The sequence below is a fragment of the Ambystoma mexicanum genome, chromosome 12, assembly GCF_040938575.1.
Source record: "Ambystoma mexicanum isolate Mex_15411 chromosome 12, UKY_AmexF1_1, whole genome shotgun sequence".
NCBI lineage: Eukaryota > Metazoa > Chordata > Amphibia > Caudata > Ambystomatidae > Ambystoma > Ambystoma mexicanum.
The window spans coordinates 586,648,035-586,673,838 of NC_090936.1; the positions used below are offsets into that span (position 1 = coordinate 586,648,035).

Sequence of the window (25,804 nt, forward strand, 5' to 3'; positions counted from 1 at the left end):
AGCTTTCTTATAAGGACTGTTTTAGAAAATACACTGCTCGTCAGAGTGAATCGAGGCTGCCCAGTCACAGCTGCTATAACGATTGTGAGGCTCGGGACTAGTGTGGTGGAAGCCCTTGTTAGTTAAGAATTGGTGCAGTCACACTTTGTGGGACTGCACAAGACTTATCTGCTTGGTATTAGGTAGCCCACCCTTTGGTATAGGTCTGTACTACACAAGTTGATGGTGTGACTGAGTAGCCAGGCATATCTCAAGAGGGGTAAATGTGAGCTGTAGAGCTTTACAGATGAAATCAGTCAATCCAAGTAACCAAGTGACGCTTACACTCAAGGTTTCAGTTGTAAATAATGATTTATTTACACATATGTTTTAGTTAAGCATTCTGCATAGACTTGCATAATAGCCTGGCACTCAAGGGGTTAAAAAGGCAATTGTTTGTAGCGGTTCAAGCAAACTTTGGAATCACTTTTCAAAATCAATAAAGTTGGTGAATACTCTTTGGATATGCTAATACATTTCTCCTACACCCTGAAGTGGCTTCAATAACAAGGATAGTATTGCATGTATATATGACACCAATATACTTTTTAGATTCTGAGTTTCAGAAAGGAAGGGTTAAGGAAAAATAGAAGGGTTAGAACATGCTTTCCTATCAAGTGAGGACAGTTTGAATCCTCCAATGAAATCTAGGTAAGCTTTTCCCAGCAGTAAGTGTTCAACAAATTACAACCTATTGAAGGACACGCAATGCCAAAGTCAATGGATTCAGAAAGGTGCTTTTATGGATCCAGGACAGGCAAATTCAATTGGACCAAGTGTATCGTTCTGATGTACTTCTTTGATAAAAGTCTTTCACAAAGTCAGTTCAGAAAATCTCTGTAGAAGCACAAGCTGTTAAGCCTGTGCAAAGGATGTTGAAAGCAACTCAGAAAGTTAAGCAAGTGCAAATCTCATGTGAGACAGCATGATTTAAGGCAAATTGGTAAGTACTCCAAGCCAAAACAGTACCTCTGGTTAGAAGAAAAGTGGTCCAGCTGCATTCTGTCTTGCTACAGCCAAGCAGATCCTGGTTCCTGTGCCTCCGTCATGGGGACAAGAGGGAGGACATCTGAAGGGCTCCTGCAGCAGTATTCGGGAAGGTCATCGGCAGCTACGGGCTCTCTTCGTTACAGCAGCACTTTGCGGTTTCAGCACTTCGCAAACAACACTGATGCAGATCGAATATCTCTGGTTGGACTTTTCTTGCTCCCTCGGTCCTGGACTCTGGTGACGGGACTCTGAATTGGGATTTCCTGCTTCTGGAGTGTCATAAGGAGGCTCCTGGAGCTTTTAGCCAGATTCGTTCCGCGGCAGACGTTGCACTCAGTTATGGACACTTGACCACAGGCATTGGGCTTCTGCAGCAATTGAGAGGCACAGCAAGTCGGGCATTGCGCCAAAGTGGAGTTCGTCTCAGGGTTAGTTGGTCCCACTAACCCAAGGGGAGAAGTTGTTCCGTCCGGAGCTTCTCTGTCTATACAGCACAGGAGCAGGGCTTCACCGGTACTTCGAGGTCCAGGTCATTGCAGCGGGCTTCTCTTCACGATTCCTGCTTTGGTTGTTTCTTCCAGTGGTCGACTCTGCCTCTAGTCCCAAAACCCTCGCCTTTTAAGCAAGTTTTCCCATTCATGCACAGCCTAGGCTGTCAATCACACAGCAGGGTGTCTGTCACAGCCTGTCCTTCCAGACACACTGGAGCCAGGGGCGGGCTTCAGTGAAGTCCGCCAAAGGCAAAGCACACAAAGGGCTCAAACCTGTCTCAACGCATAGAGTAAAAGCCAAGAAAGACCTCACAAACACAAAATGGCAAAAAAAGAAGACTGGGGCCATTTTGACAAAACGGTCACCCATGGGTGATGTACTGTAGCTGAAGGTTCAGCCTGCGGTAGTAAAGCACACTAGTAGTACAAATTAAACCTCAGCCACCAGCCATTAAAAGTAGTTGGGGGTTAGGGTAATGCAAATGTATACATGAGATAGCAGGATAAGGGACTGCTAAGTAACTCCCCACCCCAGCACTCCACATAAGATGGTGTGTGCTGGACCTACAAAAGGAAAAAGGTAAGTAAGATCAATTTCACCTTACAATTCTTGGGAACAGTAGTTCACCCAAGAAAAGGTATTTAAACCTTAAGAGAAATCCAGAGGACTTCAGTGACACTGCACTACAGGTCTGTGTGTCACTAGACAAAAAGCAGATAATTATGGAGTTTGTCACACTCCAAAAACAGTGAGATCATGAAAGCCAAATCAGGGAAAAACACATGAGAAAGTGAGAAAAGGGCCCCACTCACTCAGGAGTTAAAATGACAAAGTCCTAAATCCAGCAAAAGAGCTGGGGTTCTCTAAGGTGGGAGGAATTTAGCACCTAAATGAACATTCTCCCTAACAGCCCTGCACGTATGCTCCAGATTGGTCTTAACAAGCGCTCACAGGGGGACTTGCAGAAATATATCTTAATATTCATCTTACTCCCATAACAAAACTTACCAATCACCCTGGCAGCCCTGTTATTGGAGGCCCCAACTAACTGGCATTTGCCTCTGCTAGCACCTTTGGACTGCATACATGGACGCTCACAGCAACTTAATGCCTGCAAGCAACCCCCACAACATTAACCTTAGCAGAGCCAATCAGATCTCTTCAAAGCCCACTAAATCTTACGCCCTGTCCCAACCCGCACCCCCATCCCAGACCAGAGGCTCTCCCTTTGTCCCAGCGCTGTCATCTAATAGATTCTGGGTTTCCACCCTCTGATTAAAAACATATATCCATGTTTTACTACCGCGGAGCATGTTCAACCATACTGGCACTCAAAACTTCCAGCATGCACTCACAGGTTTCTTATGGCCTCCCCTTCCCCATTAACCTCACCCAATCTTTTTTTCAATAACAACACAATATAAAGCTGCCACAAGATTTTAAACTTGCTCTGTGTCAGACCACTTTACATTGCATGGCCCACCTTTACTCTTCCAGCATCTTTTCTTGACAATATTTCAACAGTTTTTCTCAACTACCCTCTCACTGACTAGATCTCTCGCCATTCCAGTCTTGTCCTTTTTTGCATTTATGTATCCAACTCCTCCTCCTTCCTCCTACAGGCACCTCTGCCGCAGCCTGCCAGTCCCACCAACCCCACCGCTATCACCCCAGAAGAGTACTTTGATGAGCACTTCGATTTGGAGACTAGGAACATTGGTCGCCCCATAGAGATGTCCACAAAGGTTCAGAGGTAAGTGGCAGAGAATTGTGTTATGAATTACTCAATGGCAAAAGGTGGGCATAGCCAAAAGCCTGTGCTAGGAATCTTTCATAATGCAAATGTCCACCAGTGTTCTGAGTTAAAAAGCAAATAAAAACATCTGCTGTTATTAGCCACATAACTTTTTTTGATGGTGAACAGCAGCTAACTCTAGTAATCGCTCCCATTGTCAGAGGTGTGAGGAGCCATAGGGGTGTGCTATGAATATTTTCCATTCTCAGAAGAGGGAGTAGAAACATTCTTGAATTGAATGTTACTGCATCTTTAGATGTGTGACTATCAAGGAGCCACAAGCATATGCAAGAAAGCTCCTACATCTTCCAAGGTGGGAGGAACAAGGGTATGTGCTAGAAATGTCTCCTTATTCTGTCAGTTGGGAGGATCCCCAGAAGTATAGTTTTAATCTCCTACTTTCTTCTAGTCTGTTACAACCTTCAGGTTGTCCTTTTGTGAATTGCTCAATTGTCAGGGGGTGCATGGAATCCCAGGCTATGCTCTCCTCTAAATTTCCCCAATATGCAAGTGCACACAAAGGTAGTGATTTATATTATATACATGCTGGATTGTCTAGTGCGCTGTCACAGTGGTGTTTTTTTATGAATGCACTTTGCTCTTGAAGAATGCATGTACTGTCTTCCATGTTGTGCTCAAACACCCTCTGTCTCTGGCAGGTTCAAGGCGACTCTCTGGCTGTGCGAGGATCACCCCCTCTCCCTGGTTGAGCAGGTGACCCCCATTATTGACCTCATGGCGATTAGCAATGCTCACTTCGCCAAGCTCCGGGACTTTATCATGCTGCGCTTGCCGCCTGGGTTCCCTGTCAAGATCGGTGAGTGAAGGGGCCAAAAGCAAATGTTCAAAAAGTGGAGAAAAAGAGGGAGGACAAGAGAATGGCACAAAGAGGGCTAAAAGAAAGAGGAGCAAATGACTAAGTTTAAGATGAGAGACCTGGTGCCAGATTGGTGAAAGTGACATAACAAACAAAATGAAACTGTGTGAAAGAGAACGAGTTAGAGAGGAAGAGAAATGAAATAAGGTCAGAAGAATTTGAGATCTCAAAGGTGGAGACACATTCAAAGGTTAGGGTGATGTTGGGAGCAGAGAAGGGAGACCGGGAGCACAAGAACTGGTTTGAAGTTATGTCTTTCAAGAAAAAGGTTGGGGTGGGAGATGTGAGTAGAGGACAATTGGCCCCCTGATGAAGTGTTTCAGCCATAGGGAATGTTTGGATTGCGGACGGTAGCTAATATTCTACACGAACATTCCAAGCGATCTGTTAGGAACTCATTTTTTCCCAGCTTTCCTCCCTTGACATCAGTGGAACATTTGTGCTATGGCTTGACCCCTATTCTGACTTTTGAAGGTAAGAAAAGTCTTTTTTGTTTTACTTTCCATGCTCCACTCTTATGGTTACCAGTGTAGGGGGTACCTGACCCCCTTTTTCGAGCTGCTTTTGTTGTTCTACTTTGGTACACATCACCTTACAGTGAATCACTGCAGGGGTACATGTACCCGTTTTGCCTTTTTCTTTTGCAACTTTTTTGTGACTTTTAAGATGTATCCAGATGACAGCCAAGACCTGGCCTAGACTTCGAGCACAGTTTGTGCCAAATACACAACACCATTCACAAATTCAACATGATAGGCAGACAACTAGGGAGTAAGACAAAGGCTACTCGCCAGACAAAAACATTGACTCCACACAAGCGGAAAACATCTGTATGTTCATAAACAGTGACGGGGAGCAATCATACGGTCCATTAGGCAGAAGAATAAGCTTTGCAATTTCTAGGATTTGGAGGATGTGGACAATAAAATGGTTGAGGTTGAACCTCAATTTTTCCACTTTGTTTTGGAGCCAATAAAATGTCTCCAAAAGGTATGGAGCATGGATGATTATATTACCACTATGGCTAAAGTTGTCACATTTATTGAAGAAAATGAGCGCAGCAAGCAAAAAAGATGCAAGGAGACAATGGCTGTAGATAAACAGCAGCATAGAAAAGCCAGGACAGTGGCAGACCCTGTTCCTGGGGATCAGGAGGAGGTGCACCTCTACAGAGGGGACAATGACCACCATCATTCGGAACATCCTCCAGAAGCAGAGTACGTAGTCGACTCTGGTGACTAGCCTATGGTTTCTCCAAGTGAGAAGCCGCCTGCAACGTCCTCGCCCACAGAAGACCCTTTTCAGTACACTGCTTTACTGAAAATAACAGCAGGACGGTTTAGCATTAGTGCTCAGGAGTCAGATGAGGATGTAAACTTAATGGGGCTATATTGGGAAAAGAATGAATAAGATTCTCATTCCATCCCCTTGATAAAATCGGACAAAAAAATAATTGCATCCTGTCTCTTCAAACGCGTGGCTAACAACGCATTTAACTGGAAGATCGAAAAGGGGGAAAAAAATGTATAAACCATCTCCCACCGATCCTCTATACATACGGCTACCACATGCCAGATTCCTTGGTGGTAACTACAGACTGTATGCAAGGCATTTACCACTTCCAACCTATAAGGAGGGTAGGAAAATGTATTATTTTGGGAGAACAATTGCCACTTCAGCAGCAGCATAGAGCAGGTTTAGTTTAGTTTCGTTTTTTATTTATACTGCGCGCCGAACCCTGAGGTAGCTGGGCGCCAGAAACTTGGAACCATGTTACAGAAGAATTATGGACATACAAACAAAGTAACAGTAAGTGCAAATGACCAGGTTAAAAGGTGGTTGAGTGGCAGATACAGGAAAAAATATATATTTGTGGGTGTATCAGACAGTATGGGGCGTTCTTGTTGGCGAGCAAGGACTTTGTCTTTGCTCTAAAAGTCCAGAAGGATGGTTCAGCTTTGAGGTTCAGAGGTCAAGCGTTCCACAGAACATAGTTCTAGTTGGTCTGGCTGAGATGTGTTTATTGAACGTATCTGCCAGGTACTTGGGACCATCATTAGAGAGGCATTTGTGGACGATGACGAGAGATCTAAGGGTGATTCTGTCTCGTACAGGAAGCCAGTGGGAATCCTGCCTGAAGTTGGAAATGTGTGAGTGCCGCGGGATACTCAGGGCCGCTCTGAGGGCATTATTCTGAAACACTTGTTGTTTGTTCAGATTGCGCTCTGTGGTGCCAAGGAAGAGAGTGTTGCAATAGTCGATTTTTGAGAGCACTAGCGCTCTGGCTAGAGTAATGCGACTGGTAGGTGAGAGGATTGCTTTACAGGCATTAATGAGCTTATTTGTGTAAACTGCGGAGGAGGCTGTGGCGTTTACTTGCTTTTTGAGCAAGAGAGTAGGGTCCAGATAAACCCCTAGGGTTTTGATTTCTTTGGCCACTGTGATTAGTTTGCCATCTATGTTGATAGAGGCATACTGGGGGTCAAGTTTGTTTAGCCGAGGTTGGGAGCCGACGAGAAGGGCCTCCGTTTTCTCATCGTTAAGGCATAAGCCATGTTCTGCCATCCAACTTGGATCTCCAGGTAGAGGTTGTTGATCTGTGCGGAGTCCTCTTCCTAGCAACCTGATAGGAAGATGAGAAACTGGGTTTCGTCAGCATAGTTTGTGTATGTGACACCCAGGTTATCCAGGCGGTCGAACAATAGCTTTGTGAAGATAGGACGCACAAACCTTGTGGGACACCGCAGAGGATGGGGATGGGGTGTGCTGAAGCCCCCGGTGAAAAGACCCAGGTGGTACGGTCAGCTAGGAAGGATTGGACCGAGGCGGTCGCCTGGCTAGAGAATGCAGGTGATTCGCCAATGCCACAAGGTTGATGGCATCCAATAGGGGCCAAATGGGACGAGATGGAAATCCTAAGTAAGGACATCCTTGACGGCCTCCAATCAATTTTTCAAAACATTCTCCAAGAGGGAAACCCGACTGCAAATGCGGTCATCAAAAAGGCACTTGATGCTGTAGAAACAGGATGCCAGGTAGCTGGGGCCATTGTGGTGAAACGTGTGGATGCGAAGCACAGGATTCAAACCAGAAATCCAGGCCAATTTGTTTGTCAAACCAGTTGAATATTATGATTTTTGGAAAGGCAGTAGACCTAACCTTTGAAAAAGCAGGGGAAAATGAGCATGACACATTAAAAGCACATGGACAAATTGCCAGCTGGCCATACCAGCAGCGGGACACTGCCTGCAACCATGGTTCCTTTTGTGCCTATCCTGATCTCCAAATGACACGACAATTTAGTCAAACCACAGGCAATGAATGGTTAACTGGTGTGGAAACACAACCCTTCACCTACTCCTCGGCACTGCTTCAGCAGCCCCATTGACTTGGCAGGGATAGAGGTAAAACCCCAAGAGGTGTGGCTTCTAATTCTAAGCAGCGCTGTCATGGTGCATGTCCCTCCCATGTAACATCAGTCATGGAAAGATGAACATTGTTCACCCATGCACGAGAGAAGATCAAGTCTGACAGGTGGATTCTAAGTACTGCTAGCGAGACCTTGCAAACTTCCACCAAGAGCAAGAAGGATGGCACAGGAACACCTGGCTCTAGTACAAAAAGAATTCCTTTCACTACTTAGGAAGAGAGCAGAACTGTAATGGCAAACCATGTAAACATGGGAATTTCTATTTCCTAGTCTAAACAAAAATGCCCGTACTAGACCTATTGCCAGCAAACCAATATTTAAAGCCCAAATGTTCAAACTGACAACTCTGCAAGAAGTAATCCTGCTGCTAAAGAGGGAGGATTTGTTGGCAATGTTGGATATGAAAGATGCATGCTTTCATATTTCAGTGTTCCCAGGTCACCAAGTTTATGCGTATCGAGGTAGATCGTCAGCATTTCCAGCTCAAAGTGCTTCCTTTTGGGATTGCATCATCAAAAAGGTGCATGCTGTGGTGTCAGAACATCTGAGCCTCCAGAACATACCAGTGTACCCATATCTAGATGACTGGCTAATAACAGGGGAGAACAAAGCAAGTGCCCCAAAAATGCCTAGAGGAAGATATATCTGCTACGTCATCTCGTTTCTTTCAATCAACGTGCAAATATCAAGCCTTGTACCAAGTCAAACAAGACGATAGAAAGAGTGTAAGCATGTTTTGGCCAACTCCCTTATCACAAGGTTGGTCATCTGATAACGGTCAGAAAGGCAATTAAACTGCCAGGGATGATGGTGTCGTGCATTTTCATCATTCCTTATGCACTCCTCAACAGCCGGCAATCACAGACAGCCAGCGAATGGGGCAGTCTAGTGGTGGTGTAGTAAAACGGTAGTGGTAGACAGAATCAAGAGCAGACCTTTTCTCAATCTGCCAGTAAAAATGACCATTACCACAGACACCAAACAGGCGGTCTGGGGGGGTGTAGTCAAAAGCGCACAGCACAAGTGGTACAAACAGCAGGCAGCTGCGCTGCTGGAACCTTTAGCACTCAAAATGGCTTCATGCTCTTTTAAGCACCACTTCAATACAAGAGTGTGCTTATCAAAACAGATAACACTGCAGCCATGTTCCATGTAAACAAACAGTATGGCACACGTTTAAAAGCACTGCCTCTTCTGTCCAGAGGCCTTAAATGAAATGGCTATAGTCTCCATAGTAAGCTGGTCTCCTTGGATGTTTTCTACTCTTGTTCAGGGAGGGGGGCTGATGTGGGTAATGGCCCGGGTGAACATATTGGGAGTGGGGAAACATCGAGGGATGCCCTTGCATGGGAGCCCACTCATTTGGGCAGAGCAAAGTATTGGAGTGGAGGTCCAATCCCAACCTACAAAGGTTGAGCCCTCAGAGGGGAGAGGTCTGTACTACTATCGGGGTACAGTTAGCCAATCGGTACGGGCCCTCACCTCTTGTGAGGACTTGGACTGACATACGGCTAAGCGGTCTAGTCAAGTGGATCAGGAGGGGGGAGCGGGAGCAGCCCAGAGTGCTGAGTTTATGAGGGAAAAACCGCTATTGAATGCAGCCCCCTTGGTGGCTAGCATGTTATCCTGGAACATAGCTGGGGCCAGGGGGAAATTTGAGGGGAGGCAACTGTGGAGTTCCTGAAGTCCCAAGATGTCATTCTCTTGCAAGAGACCTGGGCCCTGGAGACTCTGTTGTTAGATGGTTATACATCGTATGCTATTCCAGTGGGAAAGAATGCAAGGGAAAGATGTTACGGGGGCCTGGCCATTCTGTTTAAGGTCTCGCTGGCCTGCAGGGTTAGGGTAGTGGAGACTAAGTTGAACTACCTATAGGTACTATGCATCACACCGCCTAAGGGGGACACAATGCTTATTCCAGGTGTGCCTCATGATCTAATCGACACGTTGGAGGATTGGTCAATGGATATCCCCTCGCTGAAGATGAAAGAAGGCTGGGTGTGTGTTAAGTGTGTCCAAATGTGTTTCTGGCTGCTAGAATGGGGATTAGACAGTGAATGGACGTGTAGCACCGGATATACCAGGTAAACTTAACTTCAATTACCATCACGGGTCTTCAACAATTGATTTATTTTTGTATCTCTCTTGAATTGTGGGATAGAATTGTGTGCTTTGAAGTGTTGATGGATGTCAGCAGTGACCATCAGTCTATATGTTCAAAATTGAAGGGTGCGGTAGTGGGGGGTTTGGTCTTGAATACACTCCAGTGTGCTTGGCAGATCCAAACTGGGCCACGACCAGGAGAATCAAATGGGAATTAATTTGGGACAACATCTACACATACTGGCAGAGAATCTGTCCCTTATCTACGATATCATGGATAGTACTGCAACCCCTGGTCATGTATTAGAAAAGTTTATGAAGCTACAGGGGGCTTTGGCCAAGGGATTCATGACCAACTATAAGAGTAAGGATACGCCCCATAATATAGGGTAGTTTGACGAGGCATGCAACGTCGCTAAGAGAGCACTCTTAAGAGCCTTGAAAGCACCGATATGCACAAGAAGGGAGACTGCTCAGGCCAGGGTGCACTATCGTGGGGAGTTGAAGAGAAGGAAGAAGGAAATTGAAGGGGAACAGTGGGAGGGCTTCCTAGATGTCTCAAGGCGAAACGATCAGAAGGTGTTTTGGGAGTTTGTGAAAGGGGGCTCATCCAGTGCCAAAGTGGAGCGGCCTAATGGCATGTATGTGGAAGATGCAGTATGGGCGGGGTCCTTTGACAATCTGTTGGTGGTGGGTCTCAAGTCGAAGGCTATGGGAGAAGTGACCCTCCTTTACAGTTTCGGCTAGAGGAGGTGTCCTGGGACATCACGCAACAGGCCCGCAATCGAGCACCGGGCCCTGATGCCATCCCCTCAGACCTCTTTCAGTACCATTTGGAACTCTGGGCTCCTTTGCTGACAAGGGTATTTAATGCCTGCATGGATACGGGATCATACCTGCACTTGTGGAAATCGGCCTTTGTTTTCCCTATCTTTAAGAACGGGATCCAGTGAGCCCAATGTCATATAGACCAATCTCACTATTGGACACCTTGTTTAAAATCTTTGGAAGGGTTTTGCTGGGGTATATTGAATCCTGGTTGTTGGGAGAGGTCGGTTCTCTCAGATGTCCAGTTTAGTTTTCCTCCCGGGGAGGGTACTATTGAGCAGACCCTTAATCTTTACCTACTCAACTCCGATTCAGTGTTGTGTAGGAGGAATGGAGAGTATCTCGCTTTCATGGATCTGAGTACGGCCGACGATAAAGTGGATGGTTCTAGGTTATAGACCATGCTCAGCTCCATGGGTTGTCCGCAGGATATGTTGGTGGTATTGCAGGCACTGCATAGGGGGAATGAGGTGTGTGCACGCAGTGGTGCGGGTGGATACTGCACCACTTGTTTTAAAGTTAGTTGTGGTATCCGTCAAGTGTGTGTCTTTGCTCCAATCCTTTTTACCCTTTAAATTAATGGCCTCCTAAAGGCTTTGTTGGACATGAGGGCGGACTATCTGTATCTGGGGTGCAGGGCTTTTCCGGTTCTGGCATATGCAGATGACACCATGCTAAATTGCCAAAACCCCAAGGGCACTCCAGGTGCTGATCTCCGCCTATGCAGCCTTTATGGAAAATCTGGGACTTAAAATGAATACTAAGAAATCCGCAGAAATGGGATGCACGGGACAAAAGAGATCAGCGAAGATGCACCCAATGCTTTGCAATGGGGAAATAATTCCCAGAGTGAAGGAATTCGACTATTTGGGGGTCAGATTCTCAGAGACAATCACAGGCATTGCACATATTAAGAAACAATCTGCCAAGTTAACCCAACAAGTGTGCGGATATCTTGTTTTTTGTCCCGCTGTTAAGGACAACCGTTGGATGTTGTCCTAAAAATTTACTCTGCCCAGAAGAAAGCAGTCACTTTGTGTGGAGCACCACTTTGGGGCTTCCAGAGAGCCCCAGAGATTCAGGTGAAGGAGAACACTTTTATTTTTTTAGAAGGTTATTGGGACTGCCAGGATCCGCTCCCTGAACTCTGGGCGCACCAGTGGGAATTAGCTCCTATAACATTTTGAATTAAGCTTTGGGCAAATGATTTTGCATCCTTATGTCATTTTATTATTCGGTCAGTAATGGTTAGGGACAACTGAAGGAAAATCCTGTGGCTCGCTCACGTTGATGATACTTTGTCCCACAGGAATATTGGGGCACTCTCACCACCAGCTAATCTGTTGACTAAAAGCCAAACGAGATCCTACAAAAGCAGTTTGCAAGAAGAGTGTAAGAGAAAAAGAGATCTCATGGAGTTTGCAAATAGCTAAGACAGAGTGCATGCTGTGATCAGCCGGGTGTAGGCGATCCAGCCCTAGCTAATTTGCGGTTCCACAAGGAGAGAACGCTGGCTGCTCAACTGTGCAAGATTTGATTGTTTGCAGTTTAGGGGAACCACAGCTTAATTGTGTGGGTATCCGGAAAAAGCGTGTTGTCCAGCATGTGTTGTTGCTAGAGAGGACATGGTTCATCTCTTATTGTTTTACCCTGCCTATAATGGTATCAGACTTTCGAGGGGATTGGGTCCTCCGACGTATTCCATATCAATGACATGTAATCACCACAGCTGTGCTGCTTCGGAAACTTTTTCGGCGTCTGCGTCCTGCGTCGATGACGTCGATGCGCCGCCGTCGAGGACCTCCTCCGACGTCATCCGATGTGATAAGTAGGACGCACGACGCCAGTAGCCTCAGTTCCGTTTTTTCCGCGAACGTGTTGCTTCGTGTTTCTCGGTTCTAGCCTCGACTCATTAGAGTTCTGTTCTTTCCGGTTCTTCGAACCTGTTCGTTTGTGAATTGTTCCTTCGACGATGTCTTCCACTTCGTCTTCAACCCCGCGTCCGGGCTTCAAGAAGTGCGGGGAGTGTGGGTCCAAGATGTCGGTGACTGACTCGCACGATGCCTGCCTCTGGTGCCTCGGGGAGGCCCACGACACGGATGACTGTGTCGACTGCCTGTCGCTCACGTCCAAGGCCTTACGCGAACGTAAGAAGAAATTGTCGGTAGGTCGGGTGTCCAAGCCCCGGAAGTCGAAGTCGGCGGGGCTTTCGACGGATGATTCGAGGGGTGACTCTCCGCGTCATCGTCGGATGTCTCGTCGGTCTTCTTCTAGGAGTCGGTCTCGCCACTCCTCGGCCTCTTCGAGGCATTCTCGGAAGCGCCGACACCGGTCGCCTTCCAGGTCCTCTTCAGAGGACTCTGCCCGGCACGTCGGTTTCCCCACCAGCCGTGCGTCGCCGGAGGAATGGGCTTCCTTCGGGAAGAAGATGTTGGCGATTCTTGAGTCGCAGGGTACTCAACCGTCCGCGCCCCCGAGTGGGGTCGGCCGTGAGAGGTCGAGAGCCACCGCTCGCAAGAGTGGTCGGCGCGAGTCACGGGAGAGGTCCCGTTCGGACAAGGGGGCTCGTTCTCGCCGTACCCGTTCCAGGTCCCGGTCCTTGACGCGATCGAGACCGTGTGCACCTGTGATGTCTTCGAGGAAGACATCGACGTCTGAGGCGTCGAGGGCGTCGACAGGCTTTCTCGAGGCTCCGGCTCCGAGGAAGTCGTCGAAGCCGTCGACGGTCAGGTCGTCGAGGGACACGCTCGGAGCTCCGGCTTCGAGGGCTGTGTCGACGCCGCCGATACTGGAGGCGCTGCATCTGACGTCGACGCCGATTTCCTCGACGTCGACGCCGATCCTCTCGGCGCCGTTGCCGGTTTTCTCGACGTCGGCGCCGATTCGCTCGACGCCATCGACGCCTTTCGTGTCGGAGGTGCCCCGTGTCTCGGGTGTTCCCCCTAGGAAGGCTCTGGTTAAGAGCAGGCACTCTCGGGTGCCTTTCCACCACTTGGATTATATTTCGGAGGCGGATGAGGATTCGGATGGCCTGGTTCCTAGTCAGGTGCCGGATGACATTGTCTCGGGCCATAGTCAATTTGACGATTTGAGGCAGTCGCTGCATGATGCCAGTGGACTGGACACCTCTCCGGAGGTGGAATTTGGTCGGCCTGAGCCTGGCTCCCATGCCGATTCCTCATACCGGCGCCTTATGGCTAGGGTGTCTGAGTATCTGGGATGGTCTGCTCCCCCAGGTGAGTTTGTGCAGGATGATCTGACGGACATCCTTGATGTTGGTCCCCCAACTGACCCGGTACTGCCGTTCCATATGGCTTTACAGCGTAGGGTGGCGGCGGCTTGGACTGCTCCGGAGAGTCTCCCGGCAGTGGGCAGATCCTTGTCGCGAAAATACCGTCCAGCCTGTGGCGACCCCTGCTACTTGACCAGGCACCCCACTCCGGAAAGTTTGGTGGTGCAGGCGGCCACGGCCCCGGCAAAGCAGGCGTCGTACCCTACCATCCCTCCTGATAGGGACGACAAACGTTTTGATGGCTGGGCGAAGAAGGTGTTTTCTTCTGGTGGTATGGCGCTTCAGGCGGCCAACTCCGTTTGTGCCTTGTCGCGTTTCACGCACACTCTGTGGAACTGTGTTGCGTTAGCGGCTGAACATATTCCCGAAGGGGTCGAACGGGATGGTTTCCTTGCTATGGTCCAGGATGGTAAGGATGCCATGTGTGAGTCCGTTCAGTCGGGTTTGGACTTGGCTGAATGCGTCAGTAGGTCCATGGCGGCGAGCACCGTGATACGCAGGTTTGCGTGGTTGCGGAAGTCGGGGTTTGCTCCTGATGTGCAGTCCCGGCTCCTCAACATGCCCTTTGATGGTGAACATCTTTTTGGCAGCAAGGCTGACGAGAGCCTTGAGAGGTTGCAGACCTCAAAAGCTGCAGCGAAGTCGTTGGGCGCTGCAGTTCGCCAACCTCCGCTTTTTCGTCCTAGGGGACAGCAGTGGAGGGGTGGCTCCTTTCGCTATTACTCGTCCTTTGGTAGAGCGAGAGGAGCTGGCAGTCAAAGGGGCCAACGCAGGGGTACCAGAGGTGGACGACAAGGTACCCGTGGTGCCAAGGCCGCTCGGGCAGTTGCCTCTTTGCCCTCAGGTAACGCCGCAGCCGCTCCTACTCAGTCATGAGGCCATGTACCATGGTTCGCCGGTTGGGGGAAGGCTGGCGCAGCATCTTGTAGAGTGGCGTGCCATTACTTCAGATGTGTGGGTTCTGGAGATCATTTCCCACGGCTACTGTCTTCCCTTTCGGCACAGGCCTCGCGACAATCCACCGGGGAACCTCTCTTTGAAGAGTCCGGATCCGCTCCTTGCGCAGGAAATTCAAGCCCTGCTGGAGAAAGGCGCCATAGAACTGGTGCCTGTAGCGGAGAGGAACAAGGGATGGTATTCCCCTTATTTTTTGATTTCGAAGAAAGACGGGGGTTTGAGACCCATCATGGACTTGCGCGGTTTGAACAAACTCCTCAGGAAGGACAAGTTCAAGATGGTTACTCTCTCTCAAGTCCTCCAGGCCCTTCAGCTTCAGGACTGGTTGGTGTCACTCGACCTCAAGGATGCTTACTTCCATGTGCCGATCCATCCCAAGCACTAGAAGTACCTGAGGTTCGCGGTTGGCGACTCGCACTTTCAGTTTCGGGTCCTGCCGTTCGGTTTGACCTCCGCCCCGAGGGTTTTCACCAAGCTCATGGTGGTGGTGGCAGCGCATCTCAGGCAAGGGGGGATTCACGTCTACCCCTACCTGGTCGATTGGTTGATCAGGGGGAGCTCTCCCGAGCAAGTCCTGGATCATCTGTCCGTCGCCTGCCACTCCCTTCACAGGCTGGGCTTCTCCCTCAATTTAAAGAAGTCCCATTTGACGCCAACACAGAGGCTCCAGTACATCGGAGCAGTGCTCGACACTTCCCTGGGGCAGTGTTTTCCTCCCCAGGTGAGGGCTCTTCACATTCAGCAGATGGTGCACAAGTTTCAGCATGCCCAGACGCTCCCGGCGTTCGAGTTCTTGAGGTTGCTCGGCCTCATGGCATCCTGCATTCTTCTGGTGCCAGAGGCTCGCCTGCGGATGAGATCTTTGCAGTGGGCACTCAAGACGCAATGGTCACAGTCCTCCGGCAGGATGTCGGACCCGGTTCAGGTGCCGCCCTCGGTCGCCCGGGACCTTCTGTGGTGGGCTGTCGAAGGCAACTTGATGATGGGGGCTCCGTTTTGGCTACCCTGGCCGGAGGTGACGATCGTGACGGATGCATCCCTCACGGGATGGGGAGCTCATGCCAACGGGCTGACAGTCAGCGGTCGTTGGTCTCCGTCGGAGTCCAGACTCCATATCAATCTGTTGGAGCTGAGGGCCGTCAGGCTAGCCCTGAAGGCTTTTCTGCCGACTGTGCGAGGAAAGGCTGTCCTGATCATGACGGACAACACTGTGGCCATGCACTACCTCAACAAAAAGGGGGGGGCAGGGTCACTTCCTCTGTGCAGGGAGGCGATGCAGCTCGAGTTCTGGGCCATCCGGCAGGAAGTTTCGATCTCGGCAGTTCATCTGGCCGGAGACGAAAACGTGACGGCGGACGCTCTGAGCAGGCAGAGCGCGATCTCTCACGAGTGGGAGTTGGCTCAGGAGATTCTCCTGGAGATCTTCGCCCTTTGGGGGACCCCTCGAGTGGATCTCTTCGCCTCCAGTGTCAACCGGAAGTGCGAGAGGTTTTGCTCGCGGGAATTTCCTCCGAAAGGAGCCTTAGGCGACGCGTTTGTGGTGGAGTGGTCATTCCCGCTGCTGTACGCGTTTCCTCCAGTCCCCGTCATCCCGCAAGTGCTGCGGAGGTTGCGGAAGTTCGGTTCCCGGATGATCCTCATTGCTCCGGCGTGGGCTCGGAGGACGTGGTACCCGGACCTTCTCGACTTGTCCATCTGCCCTCCACGTCGTCTTCCCTACCGAGACGATCTGCTCTCACGGGAGGGGGGTCAGGTTCTCCATCCAGAGGTCGGATCCCTCAACCTTCACGCTTGGCTTCTGAAAGGTTGAGGTATAAGGATTGGGACCTCCCTGAAGACGTGATGGAGGTGTTGCTTTCGGCCCGAAGGCCCGCAACTAAGTCTCTGTACCGTTGCCGTTGGCGTAAGTTCTGCGACTGGTGCAGAGTTCAGAATGTGGATCCTTTTGCATGTGACATCCCCATGGTTCCGTCCTTTTTGCTTTCTTTGGCCCACAGGGGCTTGCAAGTGGGTACCATTAAAGGTTACCTGGCGGCGCTGTCCATCTTTAAGCGCTCATCTGAAGAATGTTCTTACTTTAAAATCCCTTTAATTTCACAGTTTCTGAAAGGGCTCACTAATGTGTTCCCTCCGTCGCCTTTCCTGGTGCCCGGTTGGGATTTAAACCTTGTTCTTAGGTTTCTTATGGGTGCTCCGTTTGAGCCTTTACATTCTTGCCCTTTGAGACTGTTGACTTTGAAAACTGCGTTTCTAGTTGCGGTTACTTCCGCTCGCAGAGTGAGTGAGTTACAGGCACTTTCTGTTAAGCCACCCTTCACTGTATTTCACAAGGACAGGGTTGTCCTTCGAGTTCGTCCTTCTTTTCTTCCAAAGGTAGTGACGGAATTTCATTTGGCCCAGAAGATTGTTCTTCCGGCTTTCTATCCTCCTCCGCATCCTGGTAAGGAAGAGGAGAGGCTCCATAGGCTTGATCCTAGGAGAGCTTTGAGCTTTTATGTTTCTCGCATGTCCCGGGTCAGAGTGGACGATCAACTCTTTATTGGTTACGCTGGTAAGCGCTTGGGGCAAGCTGTGACGAAACAGACTTTGTCACGCTGGATTATTTTGGCCATCTCGGAGTGTTACCGCTTGGCGGGTAAGGACCCACCGGCTGGCTTGCGGGCCCATTCTACCAGGGGCGTGGCTGCATCTACTGCCCTGCAGAGGGGTGTTCCTATTCGCAACATCTGTGATGCTGCCACCTGGGCTTCAGTACATACATTTGTACGGCATTATTCCCTCGATTCCATCAGAGGGCAGGATCTGGCCTTTGGCAAGGCGGTCCTTTGCTCTGCTATTTGATTGGCTATTCTAAATTTTGTTTCTAAATTCTTTCCCTCCTCCTTGATTTGGTACTGCTTTGGGAGTCTGTCATTGATATGGAATACGTCGGAGGACCCAATCCCCTCGAAGAACAAGTTACTTTCTTACCTGGTAACGTTCTTTCGATGGGATGGTCCGACGACGTATTCCATATCGCTCCCACCCTGCCTTCCCCGCTGCAGAATTTCTGTTGCGATTGCAGCTTACGTTCCGCAAGGCTTTGTGTCGGACTGGCAGTTGACTAATGTCACACGTTCTGGGGGAAAAAACTACAACTGAGGCTACTGGCGTCGTGCGTCCTACTTATCACATCGGATGACGTCGGAGGAGGTCCTCGACGGCGGCGCATCGACGTCATCGACGCAGGACGCAGACGCCGAAAAAGTTTCCGAAGCAGCACAGCTGTGGTGATTACATGTCATTGATATGGAATACGTCGTCGGACCATCCCATCGAAAGAACGTTACCAGGTAAGAAAGTAACTTGTTCGTCTACTCTATTACCAGTGCTTAGGTCAGCTAACATCCGTACCTACAAGCCGGCAGTTGTATATCTTTTGACAGCAGACTCTGTCTCGATAGCTTGGGCACTGCTATAATTTTTGAAAAGAGCCATGTATCAAAGAAAGGGGCTGCTTATGTAATTGCCCCAAAATATTGGCCACCTTTTGAACAGCCTGAGGGAGTATTGCTCCAAATGAATTGGGAGTATTTTGTGGTTCTCTCACCCCCTTTGTAATAAATACTCACCTATGTTTAAACCTGACGAATTGTTAAGTATGCACCCTATCGGATCGAATCTGTATTGGTATTTATGACCTTTCTTGTTAGTTTTGTGACTTTATCCACTTTTATAGAGCGCTGTTTTTAATTGGTCCTTTTTTATTTTTGGAAAATTGCATTTTATACGTAATCATGAGCAACAATTTGATCTGATCATGTATTGTCATTGTATTTTGTATGTGTTTGGATTAATTGATCTGAATAAACATATTGACTGACTAAAGTCTAGCCAAACTCTATCAAGGTAGGTGGCTGAGAAGTTGGACTTAAACTCAGGAGGGTGTGGGGGTGCTAAGGGTTCAATGTCTCAAACACGCACACACAGAGCACTCTTAATAATTCAAGTTAGACAGAATGTATAAACATCGTTATTTATTAGGCCATGAAACAAACACTTTGCAATGAAAATCACAGTTAAGTAAACACTACTACATTCACACTGTGCAAATATACACATTTGCTATGGCGTGTTCTTGTTAAAGAGAGCAAACACTTTACTTTTCTAGGTAGTTTGATAAGATTCAAGTAAGAACACTAGCAAAATGTACGCAGTAAAGTCAGTAAAGGATAGGAACACGTAAGCATTGTTAAACCAGTTCAAATCAGGTAGGTAATTATAAAACAGTTAACACTATTACACTGCCTTATTATAGAAGGCCACAACACGTAAAAAGTACTTCCCTACTGAAGAGGATGAGACACAGTGCCCTAAGAGTCACAAGTCCCAACGCTGACCTTTTGTAGGGAGTAAAGAGTCTTTTAAAGAAGCAGAACAGGTGTCGTCAAAGCCAACATGTAGGTATACCTGAAATGCAAGAACAGAGCAAGCAAAGTTCTTTAGTGGTCCTCAGCTAATCCCACCACTTTACGGTAAACCCATGGTTAGATCATTGGCCAGAACATCACCAATCACGTCCAGGCAAGGGGAGAGGAAGGGTTAGGAATTTGCACCTATTCAACAATATAGAAGTTGTGGGTGGGGGGGTGGGCGGATGGATAGAAACAGGTATGTAAACCTACCCCCTGTACTCTGATTCCTTCAGAAACCACTTCAGAGGTTTCTGAATATGTTGGGTCCACTTACTTTGTGTATTGGTTCCATTGGAAGGGTCATTGGAGCACAGGTCACTTTTGGGGTCAGGATTTGAGTCCGGCTTGTCAGCGGTTCCGCGCTCTGGCTTGACAGTTCATGTGACTGGACTGCTGGATGACACTGGACCTGACGAGAAGGCAACTGCCAAGACACTGATCTCAGGAGACCCGAAGACACGTTGCATGCAGAGAACACTGCTTTTTTGTGGACATAGGAGCAGGCCCTGCAAGGCTCGTTTTCGTGCTGGAGATCTGCAACTGCAGACAAGAACTGGTCAGTCCACATGGTGGTCCCGGGACACTTCTGAAGGCTTTCAAGGGCAGGATCCTTGAGAAGGCCGAAACTGATTCTTCCCACCAATCGAGGCATTGAAGCACCAACAAAGGCCCAGGAGATCATACGAAGGAGCAGGGCTTCACTGGGACTTGACTGGAGGCAATGCTGGTTGGCTGCAGCAAGTCTTATCAGAATGCTCCTCTTCATAATGGGACTTGGCTCCAATGACAAACTGAAGAATGGCTGCAAGAGTACTCCTCATCCTAAATTCGAACTGGGGTTCACCCAAGCTCACCAATAGCAAGGATCTGCACCATTCAAATAGACAGTCCCAGCCCCCACAAACCCATACTACTGCTTTTCCTGGGAACGTGCTCAACATATATGGCATATTCCACTGATAGGGTAGGAAGAAGCCCAAATGTCAAGCTGGAAAAAGGACAGTGCCATTTTAGAGTATATGGTACCCCGAAAGGCATTATGCTGTAAAATGCAAAAGTGCACGCAAGAAAGTTTTAAAAGAAAAAAAACACAGTAGAAAAATATCTTCTGCCATCCTGGACCCATCATGCAAGTAACAGAATGTTACTTCAAACAAAAGAGAAAGGGATACAAAGTACCCCGCTGCACTTTACTGTGAAGCGATGCACGCAGCTTAAAACAAACAAGGAATTTTGTAGTGGGCGATAGTCCCCCTGCACTGATCATAGAGCTTGATCAGTGCTACCAAAATAGATGAGTTTAGCAAAGTAAGTTAAGCAAGTGGTTTACTTGCCTTCAAAAGTCTGGGCAGGTTCAAAACAGCAGAAAGTTGGGGTTGTGGGGTTACATAAATGTCTATGGTGGGGATGGAGCAAAAAGAAAATACTTCCTAACAGGGACATAGGTCTGTTGCTGTCCAAATCAAGCTGCCTCCCCTCCTCGCCATCTTGCAGCAAGCTTCTATCTAGGGGACCTGTGATGAATCCCTCTTTAGTTACCTCACTGTCCACACACTCCTGCTGCTTGATTCTTCCCCCACCTTTCTCACAGACTTGGGGTGAATGTGTCCCTGGGTTCTTCTCGTCCCCACTGTAAATTTGTTCCTAGTGCCTCCTTATTAGCTCGCCTTAGCAACTTCTCCTTTGCGCCTCACTTCAGCCTTTTAGCTCCTTCTAGCTTCTCCCTTCCACTTGTACTTAGGCCCCTGTATCAGGCACCACCACCTCCACGCTATATGCTGCCTGCCTCTTAATCCCCTTCTCAGTCAAGCCTTCTGGGTCTGTCCTCCAGACTCCTGTATTCTCCTTTCCCTGGCCTCCTGGGTGTCTCCTTTGGACTCCTGTCTCCACCCCAGCTCTTTCTGTACTCTTCACCAACTGTCACCAAATGAGCTTCTTCTACTGACTTACACTGCCTTCTGCCACAGGTCGTACCTTTTATAAGATCTTCATCTTGCCTCTATCTAGTTTAAGGTAACTGACGCATGTCTCATCTCTCTACACAGCTGGTAAGGTGATTGGCTGGGCCCTGCTCCGGTGGATTACTTGCAGGTTTGAGGCATATTTTGTGAGTCCTTCCCATGGGTCATGTTCACTCTGCTTGCGCAACCCTGTCCCTGCCCTAGGGGAAGACGTAGCCTACTCAGCCTTGGGGTGTATGTGTGTGGGGATCTTGTGAAATGACGGGTGAACTTCTTGAGTTATATCCCTTTGTTCGGGGCCCGCTTTCCATCCATGTGAATGTTTTCTGCACCCTCGTTAGGGGAGCTGAGAATGTAAGTGCACCTCTCCTCGATTCCCTTAAATGGACAGAATGGTCCATGGTGGCAGTTTGATGAGCCATGCTACCCACCCATGTGATTTATTTATCATTTGTTAGAATCGTGTTTCCAAGTGCCAAAGTGATAGTGGGGGGGGGGGGGATAACCAGGGGCTTTTGGCAGCCCCGGCTCTTAGCAACAGCACCATCCTCTTACAAGGTCAGGCAGGGGACTTTGTCACAGTGCTCTGTTGTGTGGCGGTTCCTTTTCATATTTAAGTATTGCTGTATGGTCTTTCTTTTTTGTTTTTTGCACAGATGTTGAATCTGCTGGATTGTCATTTTAAGTGGGTGGATACTGAGTTGCCGAGTTCTGATGCGATTGATGTGGTGTTAAGTGTCACAGATGGCCTCAAGAACACACCAACTGTCAAAGATAGTTTAAGGGTTTTTTTTTTTTTAAATGCTTGCGCAGGTGCTCACTAAGGGCCAGCCCACTCCTCACATTGGCAAAAAAAACTGGCACTGCAGCATTTTGAGTTTTTGGTTCGGCCATGGGCCAATTGGACCATAGACCAGTCCAAGCCTGGCAACAGCATAACTGCAAAGTTGTCTGAGAAATAGTTGTACGAGGATAGTCTGTAGACTAAAAGAAAAGTAAACATGAATACATGTGACATTTAAATAATGGGAAGTATTTGCAGTCCAGGATGGTGTCTGAGGGTGACAAACCTTTGTATTGGCCTTGGTACAAAAGTCCAATTGTTCCTCTATTTCCTCTATTTTGCCAGTTTGATTGACTAAGGTAATCTTGTAGACTAAATTGCACTACAAAACTACTTTTCAAAATTCACTTGAACTATAGCATGGATGTGTGCTTCTTAACACTTTTTAAAGTGAGTGTTGTGAAATAGTGGTTTGGTGTTATTTTGTATTAGAGAAATACTTTGTAGTCTTCAACATTTTACAGGTAGTAATCTTAACTAGTTTTACCCAAACCTTTTTTTGAATCCCACCCCATAGCCTCTATTCTTTTGTGTCAAATTATTGTGCTGAATTGTATTACACATCTGTTATTGTCTTATAATTCAGAACATATTGTTGTTGGTCATGGTGTTCAGTGCCTATCATCAATTGCTATTTTATTGAATTGCATCTGTATGCGTTTTTCTAAGTGTGTTTTAAGTTATCGTTAAGATGTGTTTTCAGAACCAACCCTGTGTGAGGGCGCTGAGAAGCAAACCAAGTTAGTGAACCCAGTATTTATCACTTAATCTACCACTGAAAGTAGCGTAAACTGAACACAAAGGCACACTTCAGGAGATATGGGGGGTCTGAAGTACAGTTCATCACACATAAAACAATCAAATACTAGAGTCCACCCAGAAGTATGTCAGACCTTTCACGCAACACTAAGCAGGTAAAATCTAAACTTATATCACCAAAATACACTTACATACACATATATGTACACTGTTAGTAGACGGATTGTGAGACTACCTGCACTTTACACTAATAACAGAGCAAAGACATTTTATGAGGTAAAGCAATGAAAACTGTAACAAGAAAAGTGAAAATTCAAATGCAGTAAAACAACAACCTTGTATCTCAACGTATAAATTATAATGCAGATATCTAACTGAAGCAGTCCTTCCCTATCGGGCAAGTAGGCCCAGTGCCTCAACAGAATCAAAGTTTCTGATATATACCCGAGAGCGAGGTAGCAAGTCTCAAGAGTTCTCCTGCACAACGTGTGGCAAAGCCAACAGGCTAGGAAAAAGTGTGGTTTAAATGCATCTTATCTTTGAAGATAACCGGAAAGCAGTGTTTTTGGGGCTACACTCTCAATCTCACCCCACGGAGGGCTACCCTGCAGTCAGGGCTCCTTGGCTAGAACTCCACTGATCACAGCAAGGCAACAGTGTGTTAGGGAGTGGTCTTTGCATCCATACAATCTCTATGGTAGGAGGGGTGCAAGAAAACGGGTACGTACATTTGCACCCTGTTAAGGCAGATTTTATATAACTTTGTGAGGTATCTACAACCACTGACCATAATGTGGGCAGGAGGCTAAGCCACCTGACAAGAAAGGGAAGCAAAACCTCTCTTAAGTAACCTAGACAGAGCGACACGGCTCAAATCTCAGGTAGCGGTAGGAGGCTGATACAAAGGTACAAGCAGTCCACACTTCTCTAGAAAATACAGCACATTGATCTATTTAAAAATATATACTTTAATAATGTTACACATTTAGATCTCTATCAGGTTAAATAAGTACTTGGTCCCTAAAACACAATATTGATGAATGCATAGTATCTTATTAAAACAGTACATTTATTTAGGGACACATTGTTAGGAAAGATTTTTCTTTTTGCTGCTTTCCTTCCCAAAGATGTCTATGGGACACCCTTTCTTTTTCCTCTGTTTTTACTCCTGTAAGGGAGGCATGGTATCGCAAGTATGTCACAGACACAAGAGTTACAAGTTTCAAACCTTTATTAGATTCTTGGGGTTTGGAGAAACTCCTACTTTGCCATATAGCTATGCCAGGAGTAGTCTCTATCATCAAATAATGAAGAAAACACAGTATTAGTCAGTCTTTGTCAAATCAAAATAGCATATACTAACAAAAGCTAACGCCTGTCCTATCTCTTATACAAAAAAAGGGTGTAAAGGGGAATATGTATGCAAAGGGAAATCAGTGTTATAACATAAAGAATCAAAGTAGCAGCGTCGGCTCTCCTCCCCACGTTGGACAGCACGGAGAAAAGCGGCCCCCCTAGACAGGATGACACACTCTGGCTCAGGTTCTCAAAACAAAAGAAGTTCAAAACATGGATCGAGGCCCATCTGGCCTTGCACGTTAATGTCACTTATTCGAACGTTACAAAAGTTCTTTCACAATTCAACAAAATGTTCACATAGGTCTCCATCCGTCGGGCTCGGACCTCTCAGTTTTAACAGTTCACATAGGTCTTCCTCAACGGGGCTTGGACCTCACAATCACAACACTTGTAAGGGTTTCCTTCCCCAAGTTAAATTCACATTCGTTATCGGTTCCCTTTCCTTAACTTATCACACTTCAGGTCTCCCTCCGTCGGGCTCTGACCTTTTACTGATTTGAATGTGTGAAGCGTTTACCTTAGACATCCGCAGGACCACTTCGACTTTCTCTTCAGCTCACACTCTTATGTTATTTGCTCCAGTCTCTCTTGGTCTTGGTAGTTCAGTACCATAAGCACAAAAGTTAAAAGAAGTCTTTCTCTTTAAGCATTCACCTTTTCACTTACCCTTTTGCCAGGGTTAATCTTGACCAGTACGCATTTCCGGGCTTGTTCCCTTTGCTGCTTTATAACACAACATTTCACATTTCGCTGAGACTTTCGAATGGGCCACTTCTTTTACCGCACCACTCCGCTGCTCTGTATCACTGGCTTCACCGTTATCAGCCATTTAAAAGTTCATCACTGGTTGGCTTTCTTTCATGTCTCATCAGCATGTGCGCAACCTTCACTTGTGAGATACTGTTGCGGCTTCAAACTTTCCTTGACACAAACCGGCCTTTCATGTCCTTCATTAACTCACTGGTTGTGCGTGTTCCTTTCTTCGCTCTGCAGCTTTAATTCATGAGTCAAGGTTAATACCACAGGCTTGGCCTCTCCTCCTCAACTCTGTTGTTCACCCAGGAGGGTTGCTGGCATCCTTGAAACACAATGCAGGTTTCTCTTGGCTGTGATTTAGCTTTCCCTGCGTTTCCTTCACTGTTTCCCGCAAGCAACGACCTTCTGCAGGGATCTTCAGGGTTTCTGCTACCCTTTGCTCTAGACCCTCGATCGGTCGTCCTGCTCCAGTAGGTTCACATTTGTCCCGGACGTTCTGCTCCTTCTCATGTGTTCCACCTTGCTACGAGTGTGTCTCTATATTCTGCCTTTTATCCGTGTGGGGAGTGCTAATGGGTATCAGATGTATGTGAATAAAGTCAAGTGCCTGACTTTGCCTGACCCGATTAGCGAGACATGTCCAATGAGATATGTAAGTGTTAGCCTCTTTACTCTGTCGCCCTCTTCCTCGGCCCAGTGTTTGTGTAGAAAGGGTGAGAGGGTTGGGATGTTGGAGGATCCTACAAAATAGGATGGGGTATGGGCACAGGAAAGGGGGGAATACCGCGTCTCGCCATCGGCTGCCTCACCCCTACTCCCCAAAGACCCCTCACCCAGGTGATCCTCCTGCACTGGTCCATCCCCGGGG

General features: G+C 47.7%; 1 protein-coding gene across 1 annotated transcript in view; it reads left to right on the top strand.

Annotated features, from left to right (window-relative positions):
• The window catches only part of ANKRD13D (ankyrin repeat domain 13D), a 455,050-nt gene that overhangs the window by 345,230 nt on the left and 84,016 nt on the right, over positions 1–25,804 (top strand). The window contains exons 10-11 of the mRNA XM_069628948.1: positions 3,144–3,274; positions 3,976–4,133. Of these exons, the coding sequence (XP_069485049.1) occupies positions 3,144–3,274; positions 3,976–4,133 (289 nt within the window). The remainder of the gene's footprint in view (positions 1–3,143; positions 3,275–3,975; positions 4,134–25,804) is intronic.